General features: G+C 44.7%; 1 protein-coding gene across 1 annotated transcript; it reads right to left on the reverse strand.

Moving 5' to 3' along the window:
• Positions 1-12,518: 12,518 nt before the first annotated feature.
• On the reverse strand, positions 12,519-13,843 carry LOC112588918 (uncharacterized). The gene is made up of 2 exons (XM_025300277.1): positions 13,250-13,843; positions 12,519-13,040 (listed from the first exon to the last, which is right to left on the reverse strand). The coding sequence occupies exons 1-2, from the start codon at positions 13,841-13,843 to the stop codon at positions 12,519-12,521; spliced, it is 1,116 nt and encodes a 371-aa protein (XP_025156062.1).
• Positions 13,844-14,465: the final 622 nt, after the last annotated feature.

Raw genomic sequence — 14,465 nt, forward strand, 5'->3', positions numbered from 1 at the left:
TTCAATCCAAATATTTATCATTGGTGCAATATTTATGATTGTAGCAGCGATGACGAATTAAAAGATAAAAAGACTCATAAAGAAATCTGCGAAATTTTAGAAAAACTTTTACATAATTATCCGGAATTATGACAAACTCAAAGTTTCACTCAGAAGGACTGGATCGACTCGAGGAAGAACTTTTTATGTTTAATCAAAGAGGAGTTAAAACGTGATATGATGCCGTGTGAAATACAGATGATCATGTTTGTGTTACGTCCTGTAGATTTAATTAGCAAAAATTCTTTCCTCTCGCGGATTTATATTCTCCTAATATAACTATAATAGGAATATATACATATAAATATAAATATAAATTAGGAAACAGACCCATCTGGCGAACAGCCGTCACGCCAAATGAAAGGCGATTCGGGAAAATTCCATAACAGGAAACAGTGCCCTGTTGTAAAAATCTACGTCTTCGTTTAAAGTTTATATCTGGGTAGTGTTCGCCAAATGTGTCCGTCGTCCTAGTTATAAAAATTTGAAACTCCGCGCTAACAAACTTTCAGTAAAACAAAGCAACTCAGAGCATTTCTGCTCTAAAACTTGAAACTTACATCTTCCCAATCCAAAACCATATGTGCCCTATCAGTTAACCAACAAAGTTTACTTCACTGATAGTCGTAAAATCTGATCTCAGCCTTTGATTTACGGCATTTTGATTTTTCCAGCCGGCCACTTATATACATTTTTCTATCTCAAGAATCCACCACCTCCACGCTTGTCGCGCCTAATTCATTCAGCCAATCATATCATATACACCTAAAACTATGAGACACCCACGCTTCATCCTTTAGCCCTTCCATATTCATATCTCCAAAAACTAACTGTCTCCTCCCACGATGTCTTTTAACTTCGCTAATGGCTGAGACTTTTTCCCACTAAGACCAATTCACCCCTTCCTCAAAGGCCATCTCTCTACCCACCCTGATAGCTTCTGCCTCCGATTATCGGTAAAAACCGCGGTAATCCGCCTCCGCGACACTATTCAGAGAGACAGAAGAACACGGAAACGAAAAAGCTCAGACTCGCACTCTCACGCAGATATTCAGAACTGAGATATTCAGAACTCGGATATTCAGATCTTGAGCATTAGTACTCAGATTCAAATCTTCAGAATTCCAGTTCATTCAAATATTTAGTATTCAAATATTCAAGGATTTTGGAAAAAGTGCGGGCTTCCTCTTTATATAAGTGAACGACTATCTGGTGCCTCAATCGGAATACGAATATTGTAAACGAGAACACCTACGCAGATTTGCGCCATTCTCACTTCTGCTTGTGTCAACTCATCCTGAATCAGTAGCAAGTTTCATTTTCTTTACTTTATCTTCCTACTTCTATTTTATTTATTCCACTCTTGAACTTCCTATTCATATTCGTTCCCTTTCCCATCCCTTTCTTTTTCCATTTCATACACTCATACACACACACATACACTCATTCATCTAAGTATAAATTGTCATGTTCGAACCATTCAATTACATCATTTTTGGTCGCTATTCATCTTAATAAACCTGTAAAAATTCAATCCGCACCGTTATATCCTATTATTAATAAATTTGTTAATTCAAACCGTGCCGTTATATCATTTTGTCATCTTTATTTTAATAAATCTGTTAATAGTTATTATCACCAATTAATTTCAAAATCACACCCACCCTTCCAACAGTCAACTCATGGTCCTATCCCCGGTAAAGGGACTCGCGTCCTTGACCGAAAAACAGACCGCTCGTCGTACGTCGGTGTCCGAGTAAAGGGACCCGTCGGGTCCCTGACCCGTTCATTGACACGCGTGTACGAACGAGGTTCGCCTTACTCGCGAACGAAAAGGTTGCGCTCCTCCTCTAGGACGTAACATTTGCTAAATCATGTTTTATCTGTCATGAACAGTGTAACCTTCAAATTTGTAGGAGGATTTATGAAGTGTTATTGCGTGAACTATTGTTCGAATCATGCAGAAGCTTTGAATTATCATCATAGTTCAAATTGCGTCAAATTGAAGTCGTGTCTTGAAGTAGATTGTGCTTTACTTAAGGCATCATTCGTTCAAAATAAATTCCAAAATGTTACTGCTTTTAAGACTAATATTGCTGTTCACAACATGCAACCATTCTTTGAAATATTTACGACGTATAAATCTCAGAATTTACTCCAATTTTATTCTGATTACCTATCAGGACCGTTGACACTATTATAGAATGAAGAATGAGAAACTATAGAAAATGCACACTATGTTGTTCATAATAACCGCTGTGACGTGGCGCCCGTCACAGTGCGAACCCTCGGTCACGACGCGAGATTTGCGGGGAGGGAAGAGATTATCGCGCGAGATTTGCGGGGGGAACTCGAATTGCCTCCCCACGGATTGATTAAAATTAAGGTCACCAATTGATGTTGAGAGCACGCAGGTGTGACGGTCTCGCGCTCCCGAGTTTTATGTCCTTGGACCTCCCGAGCCGACCGCTAGGACCAGAGGATCAAGAGAACGTCGCTCGCTGCCAGGCACGGCATCAGGTGATTGTTCTCGATTTTCTTTTTCTATTACCGAATTATGTGTCGTCCCGAAAGGTATTACCGCTGCCGCGTTTGTTGTCAGGCAGGCTACAATGGCAACATAGAAGAGGTATCGACGAGCACGCTCCCGACGCATGGCCCGCTAGCCAAAAGAGTGGCTAGACAGACTCGGGCCGAAGACAAGGCGCGGAACCACTGGCGAGACAAAGAGAGAGAGAGAGAGAGAGAGAGAGAGAGAGAGAGATAGAGCATTCGTTTCGCAGGTCGACAACAACGATCCGCGGAAGGATTGCCGTACTGTGGGAATAGGCGAGGAACGGGGAGAAGAGGAACCCCTCGCAAAAACCGGAGAGACGGGAGAAAGAAAGAGGAAAAGGAGCAGATTCCGTTTTTCGCTGGAATAAGAAGCAGATTTGTTGTTCGCTCGGAGGGAGAGTTTTCATTCTGTCGTTCGCAAGAAGTAAAATTGGTTTTTTTCACTCGAAGCCGAAGAGATTCGTCCCATTTGATCGCTCCCGGGAACGAAAAGTCGGTTCCGTTCTCGACGAAGAGACGTTTGGTGTTCCTCCCGCCCTCGCAGGGATAAGTTTTCGTGCATTCCGGCCGTTTCCAAAACTACCGATCAAGTGGATTACCGTGTGCGAATCAGCGAGAAAAGGACAGCGAGGAGGGTTGCGTGACCTAGCTACCGGGATCTGCGACCGAGGAGAGAGCGCGACCATCCAGCGACCAGGACCACGCCACCGGGAGGTTCCCGAGATTATAAGACCGTCCACCTGCTGTAACTGTCGGTATCGTTTGCGTATCTCGTCGTACATTTGCGTTTTGTGGCAAAGAGCGGCCTCGATCTCGCGGGAAAGCGCCGGAACGGAAGCCTTGTACCGTCTCGAATAGTCGCGGAACGTACCCGCTTCCGCTGAATAAAATTCAGATTCTCGTAACGGAAACGCGGTGGTTTCTCTTTGTTTTTCCCGATTCCCGACCGAATCCCTCCCGTCTACCGACTAAAATTTATCCCGCTACCGGTCCCGCGGGCTCTCGCGTCGCGGTCGCCAACTCTTTGTTTAGAGCAGAGCTGGCCACAATCTGCACATTTCGGGCGAAATTCAGTAAGTGACGCCTACCGTCCCCCTCCCACCACTCCGCGCTCAGTGGCTAGGGCGACGATCGTGATGCGCTCAGGCCCGTCGCTGTATAAGAAATCGGCTGAGGCGTACCCTTGCAACATATTATCATTAAAATTGTTTCTTCGTTTAATAATCACTTTAAAATAAATATGTTTACGTGTTTTATAAATATATATATATATATATTAGGTGCGCAACTAAGTTCTCGCTGTTTTTTTGATGAAAATGCAACTTTATTGTGAAAAAATGGTTACAAATGAATCATTCAAAATATTGCCCATCGCTAGCGACAACTTTTTCCCATCTTTCTGGCAGAGCTCGAATACCGTCACGGTAGAAGTGTTCGTCTTTTGAGGCTATCCACGAATCAAGCCACTTTGAGATGTCTTCATATGAGCGGAACTGCTGATTAGCCAGACCATGTGCCATCGAACGGAACAAGTAATAATCGGACGGCGCAATATCTGGGGAATATGGCGGGTGGGGTAGGACTTCCCATTTGAGCGTTTCTAAGTAGGTTTTAACGGGTTTGGCAACGTGAGGCCGAGCGTTGTCATGCTGTAGAATCACTTTTTCGTGCCTCTGCTTGTATTGTGGCCGCTTTTCGCGCAGTGCTCGGCTCAATCGCATCAATTGAGTTCGATACCGTTCCCCAGTGATGGTTTCGTTCGGTTTCAACAGCTCATAATAAATAACACCGCCCTGGTCCCACCAAATACACAGCAAAACCTTCGCAGCGTGAATATTCGGCCGAGCCGACGACGTAGAAGCATGACCGAGCAGTCCCCATGATTTTGTTCTCTTTGGGTTGCTGTAATGAATCCATTTTTCATCACCCGTAACGATGCAATGAAGAAAACCCTTCCTTTTTTGCCGCTGGAGCAGTTGTTCACAGGCGAAAAAACGACGCTCAACGTCTCTTGGCTTCAAATCATAAGGAACCCAAGTTCCTTGTTTTTGAATCATTCCCAACGCATGCAATCGCTTGAAAATGGCTTGGCGGGTAACTCCTAATGCTGAAGCAAGCTCTTTTTGCGTTTGGCGCGGATCCTCATCGAGCAATGCCTCCAATTCAGCGTCTTCGAAGGTTTTTGGCCTTCCTTTATGCGAACGGTCGTCAACATTGAAATCACTGTCTTTGAAGCGACGGAACCAATCATGGCACGTTGTTTCACTTAGAGCAGCATCTCCGTAAACTTTTTGGAGTTCTCGATGCGCTTCAGCCGCCGTTTTCTTCGAATGAAAGAAGAAAAGCAACACTTCCTGCAAATGACGATTATTTGGCACAAAATCAGACATTTTCACACAACCAAAAGTATATGACGCAAAAACAAAATCACTAATGTGTCAAAGCGGTTTGTTTACCATATGTCTAAGCTTGGTTCATGACGTTTTGGTTATGTCACATTCGACCAGCACTTACTACTGGAGCCATCTCTTGAAAAGCGGGAACTTAGTTGCGCACCTAATATATACATATATATATACATATATATATTGCGACTCGATTATCGCTCGCCGTCGGCAAACTGCCGTCGGTCCGCGCGCCTCGGCCAACCTAGCTCTCACCAAAATTGGTTGGGCGCCAGGTGCAGCGGGCTGCACCGTTCACCAATGCTACGCGACACCTCACCCAAGGGCCGAGACACGCGAAGTCGACGGGACCGGTAGCCCTGCGGTATTTAAGTCGGTAGACGGGAAGGGTTCGTCGGAAGTCGGGAACGACCGGGAAAACACAAAAATAACGAGGCGCGTTTCGACTATCGTTAGCTTTATTCTTTCGGGAATCGGAACGGTCCGACCCCCTCGGTACGATACACTCCGCTTGGGCTCTCGCGAATTCGAGATTGCCCGCTACGCCGGTAACTTTAACGAGACTTTCTATTCTCACGACACCGAAACGATAATGCAGGTGGAAGGTCTTACACAATCGGGAACCTCCCGGCGACGTGGTCCTCCTCTCGTCTCCCTCTCTCGCTCGCTCTGGCACACGCTGCCACCGACGTCTCCTCCGCTTGCTGACGCCAACAACTCCACCCACTAAACCCCTCGCTTGTATCTCCCCTTTTTCGGTAACTGATTTTTCTCCGGTACTATATCGAGGCAGATCTGCGATATTCGAGAGCGACAACAGGAGTCTCTTCTTTTTATCTCCTTCTCCCCGGACAGACTTCCTTGTCCGTCGGTGTTGTCTCGTGCTACCCGCCTCTCCCCCGTTCCTCGGTAAAATCTCCCTATACGGGAATCCTTCCGCGGATCTTTGTTTTTCGATCCGCGGGACGGGTGCTCGGTCTCACTCTCTTGCTCACTCTCTCTCTCTCTTGCTCACACTCGCCCGATCTCAGTGTTCAGGCTGGCTTTGTTTAGCCGGCGTTCACGCGCCAAGCACGGGAACGCCGACCGTTCGGCGCGATATCCTTGCAGGCCTGTGGACAACGGAAGCGACAGCGAGAACCTTTCACGACGATACGAAACCGATACTAGCATTATTAAAGGAGTGCATTCACCTGGGGTGGCGGTCTTGCCGAGGGGGTGTCATCCTCTTCCTTCCTCCACCGATCCCTCCTCTCCTGATGTGCGGCGCAGGAGGTCCAGGGGCACAGAGCACGGGGACGCGGGACCGTTCCACCTGCGCGCTCCGACTACTAACGCTAATTATTACGGGGGAGAGCGCAAGGCGACACCCCCCCCCGAGAGTCTCGCCTAAGGGCCGAAAGGTCGGCCTGTGACGGGCGCCTTTCCGGCTGCCACGTCACAATATATATATATATCAGGTGTAGTAAAAAGAAATCTATTATTTTTCCAATAGATGGCTTTAGTTATCTGTATCTCGCGTTGTATAAGTCCGATCGGGTTCCACTAGATGGCGTTAGAAAGATGAGATTTCGTACTAAAAACTTTTCTGACAGTTTTGTGATGAGTTAACTCAGTTTTGTTTGAGCGCGCGTCAAAGATGGATACTAGCAAAGAGAAAATACGCTATATTTTACAGTTTTTCTTCGATAAAGGCGAAAACGTAAGCTAGGCGGCTGAAAATGTGAATAGTGTTTATGGTCCTGATACTGTAACAGCCAATCACGCGCAATTTTGGTTTTGTCGATTCCGTTCCGGTAATTTCGATGTCAAAGATGCACCACGCACTGGAAGGCCAATTGTCGAAAATATCGATAAAATCATGGACATTGTCAAGTCCGACTGTCATGTAAGCACTGTTTCGATTGCCCAAGAGCTAAAGATTGCACAAAAAACCGTTTGGAACCATATGAATAAGGCTGGATACAAAAAGAAGCTCGATGTATGGGTGCCGCACGAGTTAACGAAAAAAAACCTCATGGACCGAATTTCCATCTGCGAATCGCTGCTGAATCGCAACAAAATCGACCCATTTCTGAAGCGGTTGGTCATTGGTGATGAAAAGTGGATCACTTACGACAACGTCAAGCGAAAACGGTCGTGGTCGAATCGCGGTGAGCCGGCGGAAACGGTGGCCAAGCCAGGATTGACGGCCAGGAAGTTTTTGCTGTGTGTTTGATGGGATTGGCAGGGAATGATCTACTATGAGCTGCTCCCCTACGGCAAAACTCTTAATTCGGAACTGTACTGTCAACAATTGGACCGTCTGAAGGAAGCAATCGCCCAGAAGCGGCCAGCTTTGGCCAATAGGAGAGGAATTGTGTTCCTTCAGGACAACGCCAGGCCACACACATCGATAGTGACTCGCCAGAAGCTCCGGGAGCTTGGTTGGGAGGTTCTTATGCATCCACCTTATAGTCCGGACCTGGCACCAAGTGATTACCATCTGTTCCTGTCCATGGCGAACAATTTTACTGGTGAAAAATTCGCTTCAAGAGAGGCTTGTGAAAATCGACTGTCTCAATTTTTTGCCAATAGGGACGAGGGCTTCTATGAGAGAGGCATAATGAAATTACCTTCAAAATGGCAACAAGTTATCGAATAAAATGGCGCATATTTGACCTAAATCGGACCATTCTAACTATGGTAATTAAAGCCTTCAATTACATGCAAAAATAATGGATTTCTTTTTACTACACCTGATATATACAGGGTGTCCGGAATGTGATCATTAATATCAATAAAGCCACACAAAAAAAAAGTGTCTTGATCTGGGGACGAGGCATGTGTATTCCTATGTATTTTGACGCGCTGAATTCAAATCCGCTATCAAAATTGGCCCAACGGGTCTTGGTTCAATCCTAACCTCCAAAAACACCTAAAAATCACAGAAATATGCGAGAAAATTGTGATATACTGCCTGACAGGCAAATTTTTCACCTAAAAACCAATGTCTGCGGAGCCTTAACCTTACAATTAACCATTGTCCTGTTTCAGCATCCAGCAAAAATTTTTGCTGGATGCTGAAAAGAGAAACGAATGTAAAAGGGAAAAAACGTAAGCGAAACTTTTTGCATAAATCCTTCGAAGAAAAAAGAACACGGTATAGTAGAAATAAAATAGATTGAAGACAATTTGTTAATTAATTTGATATGAATGACAAGTTAGATTTCATTTGAACATGAAAAAGAATATAAATTGTGACCCCGAGTTCATAAACTGCGACGCGAGAAACATTTGATATGTCATGCTCATATATATACATATTTTGAGCACATGTCCTTTTAATTGCAAAATGAGCAATTTTGAGAAATCAGAGGTATTTTTTAAAGTAAGATTCAATGGTCATGAAGTTGGGGATACAAGTAAGTTTCACAAAACCGTAAAATTGAACTCGAATACCCCGAAAACGTACAGGAATGTGCTGACCATATGGACGGTCATGTCAACTTCAACCGAGAAAGGTTAGGTTAGGTTAGATTTTTTGTAGGTTAAGGCTTCGCAGACAATGGTTTCGTGTCAAAATTGGCTTGCCCGGCAGTAGAGTATAATCGGTTCGGTTGGGTTACGTGAGGTGAGGTTAGATTAGATTAGGCTAGGTTAAGTTAGGTTAGGTTAGGTCAGGTTAATTGTAAGGTTAAGGCTCTGCAGACATTGGTTTTTAGGTGAAAATTTGCCTGTCAGGCAGTATATCACAATTTTATCGCATATTTCTGTGATTTTTAGGTGTTTTTTGAGGTTAGGGTTGAACCAAGATCCGTTGGGCCATTTCTGATAGCGGATTTGGTTTCAGCGCGTCAAAATACATAGGAATACACATGTCTCGTCCCCAGATCAAGACATTTTTTTTTTTGTGTGGCTGTGTATTTTGTGTACTGGTAGAACTCGTTAAAACAATTAAAAAAGTCCCGTTTTACAATTTTTTTAATATTTATTCCGTAATTGATTAAAATGTGTGAACGAATGAGCGTACGAGAAAGCGACAGGACAGGCTCTGTGAATAAGAAAATGGCTTACCTCGCGCGGCGAGAGGCAACCGTAAGCGACAAGAGGCGTGCGCGCGCGACGTAGAGCGAGCGATCGCAAGCGACAAGAGGCAGCCGCCCAGCGCTCTCTACGCGCTCATTGGCTCACATGTTCCAATTAATAACTCGATAACTATTGCCAATTTGACATTATGTTACATGACTTTTCTTCTCGGCTACACCCAGTCTACCAGTACACAAAATATTAATGATCACATTCCGGACACCCTGTATATATACAGGGTGTTTGATAGCTGATCGTGCAGACGAAAGTTGGAGATAGATTGGGTGTAGCCGAGAAGAAAAGTCATGTACCATAATGTCAAATTGCCAATAGTTATCGAGTTATTAATTAAAACATATGAACCAACGAGCGCGTAGAGAGCGGAGGGCGGCCGCAGTAAGCACATAAACATTTGATAAGGCGGAGTCAGCGAGTGGCGGTGGGCAAGCGCGCGCGGCGAAGGGCAACGAATTTCGCCCGAAATGTGCAGATTGTGGCCAGCTCTGATTTAGAGCATTCGCGTTGATGAATGGTGCAGCTCGCTGCACCTGGCGCCCAACATCGGTTTTCTTTTGGTGAGAGACCGTGACGCGCGGACCAACGGCAATTTGACGACGGCAAGAAAGTAACGCCGCACCGCATGTATTTTAGATACACAATATATACTAGCCTGGGAAATTATGCTGCATTTTTTATCTAGGACACTAAAGCATTTAAGTAGTATGTGGGAAGGTATGGCCCGTCAAAACATTCCCCCTCCACTCGACCCGCCGGCGCCGATAGGCGTGGTTTAGCAGCGCCGGCGGGTCGAGTGGAGAGGGAATGTTTTGACGGGCCATACCTCCCCACAGGCAAAAACTAAGCGACTTTTGAAATAAGCAAATTATGGCCGACATTATTAGAGGAGTTGGCAATTCTGGCTCTTGATCAACTACTTAATTTGCATGTTGCATTTGCGGAAAAACTCTGTGGAGTTCTGCTGGATTCGAGAACCTGGAACCTCTCTGGCTCTTGAGTCACGCGTCTTACTACTACGCTACTGCTATACCCTAATGGAAACTTGTTATATAGCTTACATACGGAAAGTATCGACGTCAGAGGTTTTGGAAAAGCTCTGTAAAAGGTCCTCTGCTAGATTCGAACCTGGGACCTCTGGGCTCTTGAGTCACGCCGTCTTAGCACTACGCTACTACTACTATACCCTGATGGAAACTAGTTATATTAGCCTACATACGGAAAGTATCGACGTCACAGGTTTTGGAAAAATTCTGTATAGGCCTTGCTGGATTCGAACCTGGGGGACCTCTGGCTCTTGAGTCACGCGTCTTACCACTACGCTACCGCTATACCCTGATGGAAACTAGCTATATCGTCTATATATGGAAAGTATCGACGTCACAAAATTTCAAAACCGTGTAAGGGCCTCTGCTGGATTCGAACCGGAGACCTCTAGCTCTCGAAGTCAAACCGTTTTTCCACCGTGCTACTGCTGCTCTCTGGTAGAAACAGTCTTTACGACGTAGTCGTATAACGGGCTGAGATGTGCGTGCGTGTGTGTGTGTATATGTGTATGTGTGTGTGTGTGCGTGGTCATCCCCACATGTGTGTTCTCTGGAAAAATCCTGTAGAGGTCCTCCTCGGATTCGAAGAGTCCATTGGCTTTTGAGTCAAGCGTCTTATACGCTACGTTATTGCTATATTCTGATGAAAACTAGATATATTGTATATATACGTAGAGTATTGACGTCACGCGTGAAAAATTTCGAAAATTCTAAGCCCTACGGATTCGTGGCTCTGAAGCCCCAGCTCTTGAGGCGTGCGAGCGTGCGTGCACATGTTCGAGCAGCTAAGGATAATTTCGAAGATAAAAACTACTCAGCGATTGTTAGAAGACGATACCTCCGCTCTGTCTATCTCAATATTTTTACCTGTGTGTGTGTGTGTGTGTGTCCATTCGTTTTCGAACTCGAAAAGTTTACAACAGGTCTTGTTACCGCAAATTGGAGATCACAGGGAAAAGAGAAGAGGCGGAAAGAAAGAAATATACAAAATTTTTATAGAATAAATTCACATTTTATTCTTATACATTTTTCTAATACAGGATTGAACCTGGTATATAGGGATATGATGATGATCTAGTGATTTACGGTTACATTGACAAAAGATTTTCTTATACATTCGTACAATTAGTTGATCGTTTCGTTCGCAATCATTGGTAAACAAATTTTTAAAGGCATTGAGGTTATAACCCCTGCGCATAAAGTAAAGAAAAACACAACAATAATGGCCACAAGTCGTCGATAAGAGACCCTGTAACTGAGAGATATTCCATCGGTAAGTGGCACAATTTCTTCTAAGACGCAGGAAAAATCGTGAGTCCCATTCCGTAGCTGTCAAAGTACGTGGCTGCTCCATTCTGATCGATGTAGAATGCGACCCAGTACAGTCCTGGACGGTTGTGATTGTCCGTATTAGCGACCATTGCCGTCGATCTCGTCCACACCCTCGGTAGTCTGTCGGCTGGATAGACGCCTGTGTATCTGGCGTTGAGACGTTGCAGAGCATGTTGAATTTCGAGCGAATTCATTTTATATAATTTCGTTTTACCTCTGGTAACGTGATTATTATAGTCCTCGACGGTTCGACTGAATGTTCCAACTCGGTATTTGTTTCGTTTTCCTCTTCTTCAGTCGATGACTCTTCACTTCCCGATTTGTAGGAATAGCTATTTTCGCTCTTTTCCTCGTCAATTTTCGAGGACAAGCACTGAGTCGCATAGACGTTGTCACATTTCCTGATGTTGATTTGGCTTTGTTCGATGTACCAGTGTTTCAATTTGTATGCGTTGCGTAATGCACAATGATAACGACCGTGTTTTCTAAATGCGTGGAATGAGCAAGCTTCTATACGCTCGCTGGATGAAAGATCACTGGACATCGGCGAGATATTCTCCAGATTATACACGTTTCGGGTTAGTAAATTTTGCAAGTAGCTCGCTTTTTTCTTACCCTTTGTCATGAAGTCACGAATATGACTCGTAATTTCACGCAACCGCGGATAAAAATATTTCGGATTACTTTCCCCGTTGTACCACTCGATACCATGATATTCCGCGAAAGCCAGTTATTTATACGCCTTGATTTTTCATTCAATCCCGCAAATGAATACTCTAGAGCTAAGATCCAATGACCGATGAATGGCTCATTAATACCGATAATAGCCACCTCCTTGAGCACGTAGACATCGTTGCTATCGCGGAAACATTGTACTTCGATAATGACATCCATGCTCCCTCTGTATACGCAATTCTGCTTCCCCCGAAACTATACTTTTCACGCCTCGAAAGCGACTAGACTCTTTTCTCAAAACTTTTACTCAGGAGGACTTTGATGTTGAAAATCTTTACATTGGAAGGGGAATGACGTCGAAAAGAAAAGTGGGGGACTCGTTTTAACCGCTATAATCTACAATGACTTGACGAGAAGAATCTATTTCCAGCACGCTTTCAAATTCAGCGTAAACTAAGCAGTTGATCGTTGTTGTGAGAGCTTTTTCGAATCGTACTTCCATTCGCAAACTACCATGTTTCACAAGGTTCCATTGAGCTGCGCAATTAGCCGATAAATCAGGAGTGAGATCGAAGGCGAAAAGAGTATAACCAGTAGGATAATCTTCTCTGGATATAGAATTAGTTTCATTCAAAAAGTGAATACCCGTTCCCCAGAAAAGGGTGTGATACGCCTCGGTGTAGAGCATCTCGTTACCAGAGAATTTCGGCTGTAACGGCCTGCTAGGGATTTGAGTTCCATCGACATACAGTGAAAAGAAATTTATTCCATAATGCTGGAAATTGAACGGATTTAAATGGCGGGCGCCGTTAAATGCTTTGTTATCGACAAAACCGACAATTATACGCTTCGGTATTTGTCCAAGAATGACGTTGTCCAGTGTTTCTCCTACGACGCGACGCCGCTATGAATCGTGAATGATTTAATTTCGACTCTCGTGAGCGGGTATTTAGCAGTAGTCCTGGTCAACATTTGTGTATGAGCGAGTAATATGCCTGGATTTATTCTAGCTCTTCTGATGAGTAGTGTAGCATCTAAAACGCTTATCCGTGACATAGTATTTCCTTCCATAAGACAGAAGGAATCTTTCGAACGAACAAGCCTCATACGTACTTCGACACCATTGATCAAGAATTTATCTTGATTGAAGACGTCGCAGTGAAGATGACCTATGAGATCCAGTGTTCGTCCTCCTTGTACAAAAGCGGCTCGCTTGTCGAGTCCGTGATTGCATGGTGTCGCTCCCGGTAGAGCGTCCATGTTCCCCGCCGTATCGTTGTACCACAGGCACGAAGCCAGGTGGGAGGTTTTTACTGGTGAAGCATAATTTAATAACGCCTCTATGTAAGCGCGGTAAGCGTAAGCATTGTTTGGAGGAGACACGAGCTTTTGGTTGAAATATACGTCGATTTGATTGAACATCGAATGCAGTATATGGTTTACTGAGCCTACTTTTGCGCCTGCGGCTCCTGCTCCGGTTTTCGTTTCTACTCGTATGCGTAGCAACAGCATGGTGTGAACAAGATCTATGTATTCTTCTCCATGCCCAGGTACGACGAATTCGATGGGCGCGTCGTCCGTGAGAGAAGACACGGGTTTGTAGTGAATCCATTGTGAACTCTCAATGCTGGTTTGTGTAGGCGGCAAGGTGAATAGATCGAGTTCACTCTTTAAACATTCACTGGAATGCGTATGAAGAAAGGACATGCTTCAAAAGCACGCGTCTGTTGTTGATGTTTAGGAAAAAATGTCTGACACGGTACGCTTCTTGATAACTCTTTGACGTTTAGCAAGGCCTCTCCCGCTTTTCTTCACTGAACGCTTCTTCACCGGCTTCTTCGTTAGCTTCTTACCCCGTTTTTTCCCCTGTATGTTTCTTCGAGTCGCTTTCCTCTTATTTGATTTAGAAGCGTTAACTAGACGTTTGGGTGCAGATGATTTGCCGTTGTATCCGCTTAGCGTGACGAAAGGAAACTGTGCTTTTCCGATGTTCGCAGGAGTTTTATATCCAGACCCTTAGGTTAGACCCCTCCATCAGTTTGTTAATGTGTTCTTCCGCTCTTCTTTTGAGATTTGAGCTCGATTCCTTGAGGCGTATTTTAACAGCTGCTTTCAACGGCGTGTTATTCTCCACATCATCGAGTATATTAATCCCTGCGCGTAGAGCTTCATTTCCAACGACACGCGCACCACTGGCCAGATAAGGTAACACATGCCTGAACAGACCACCGAGAAAACTATCGATACCATGGCCGCACTGATACTGCGATCCTACAAAAACTCGTGGAATTCCACCGCTGCAACTTCTCCCGGATTCTGCTTCGTAATA

Source organism: Harpegnathos saltator, unplaced genomic scaffold (assembly GCF_003227715.2).
Source record: "Harpegnathos saltator strain DR-91 unplaced genomic scaffold, Hsal_v8.6 scaffold344, whole genome shotgun sequence".
Classification (NCBI taxonomy): domain Eukaryota; kingdom Metazoa; phylum Arthropoda; class Insecta; order Hymenoptera; family Formicidae; genus Harpegnathos; species Harpegnathos saltator.

Bases quoted from the DNA above. Each gene is read 5' to 3' on its own strand.
- LOC112588918 (XM_025300277.1), bottom strand. From the start codon at position 13,843: ATGTCCTTTCTTCATACGCATTCCAGTGAATGTTTAAAGAGTGAACTC. The intron at 13,041-13,249 runs GTACGTATGAGG...CACGATTCATAG, and splicing joins TCTTGATCAATGGTGTCGAA to CGGCGTCGCGTCGTAGGAGA.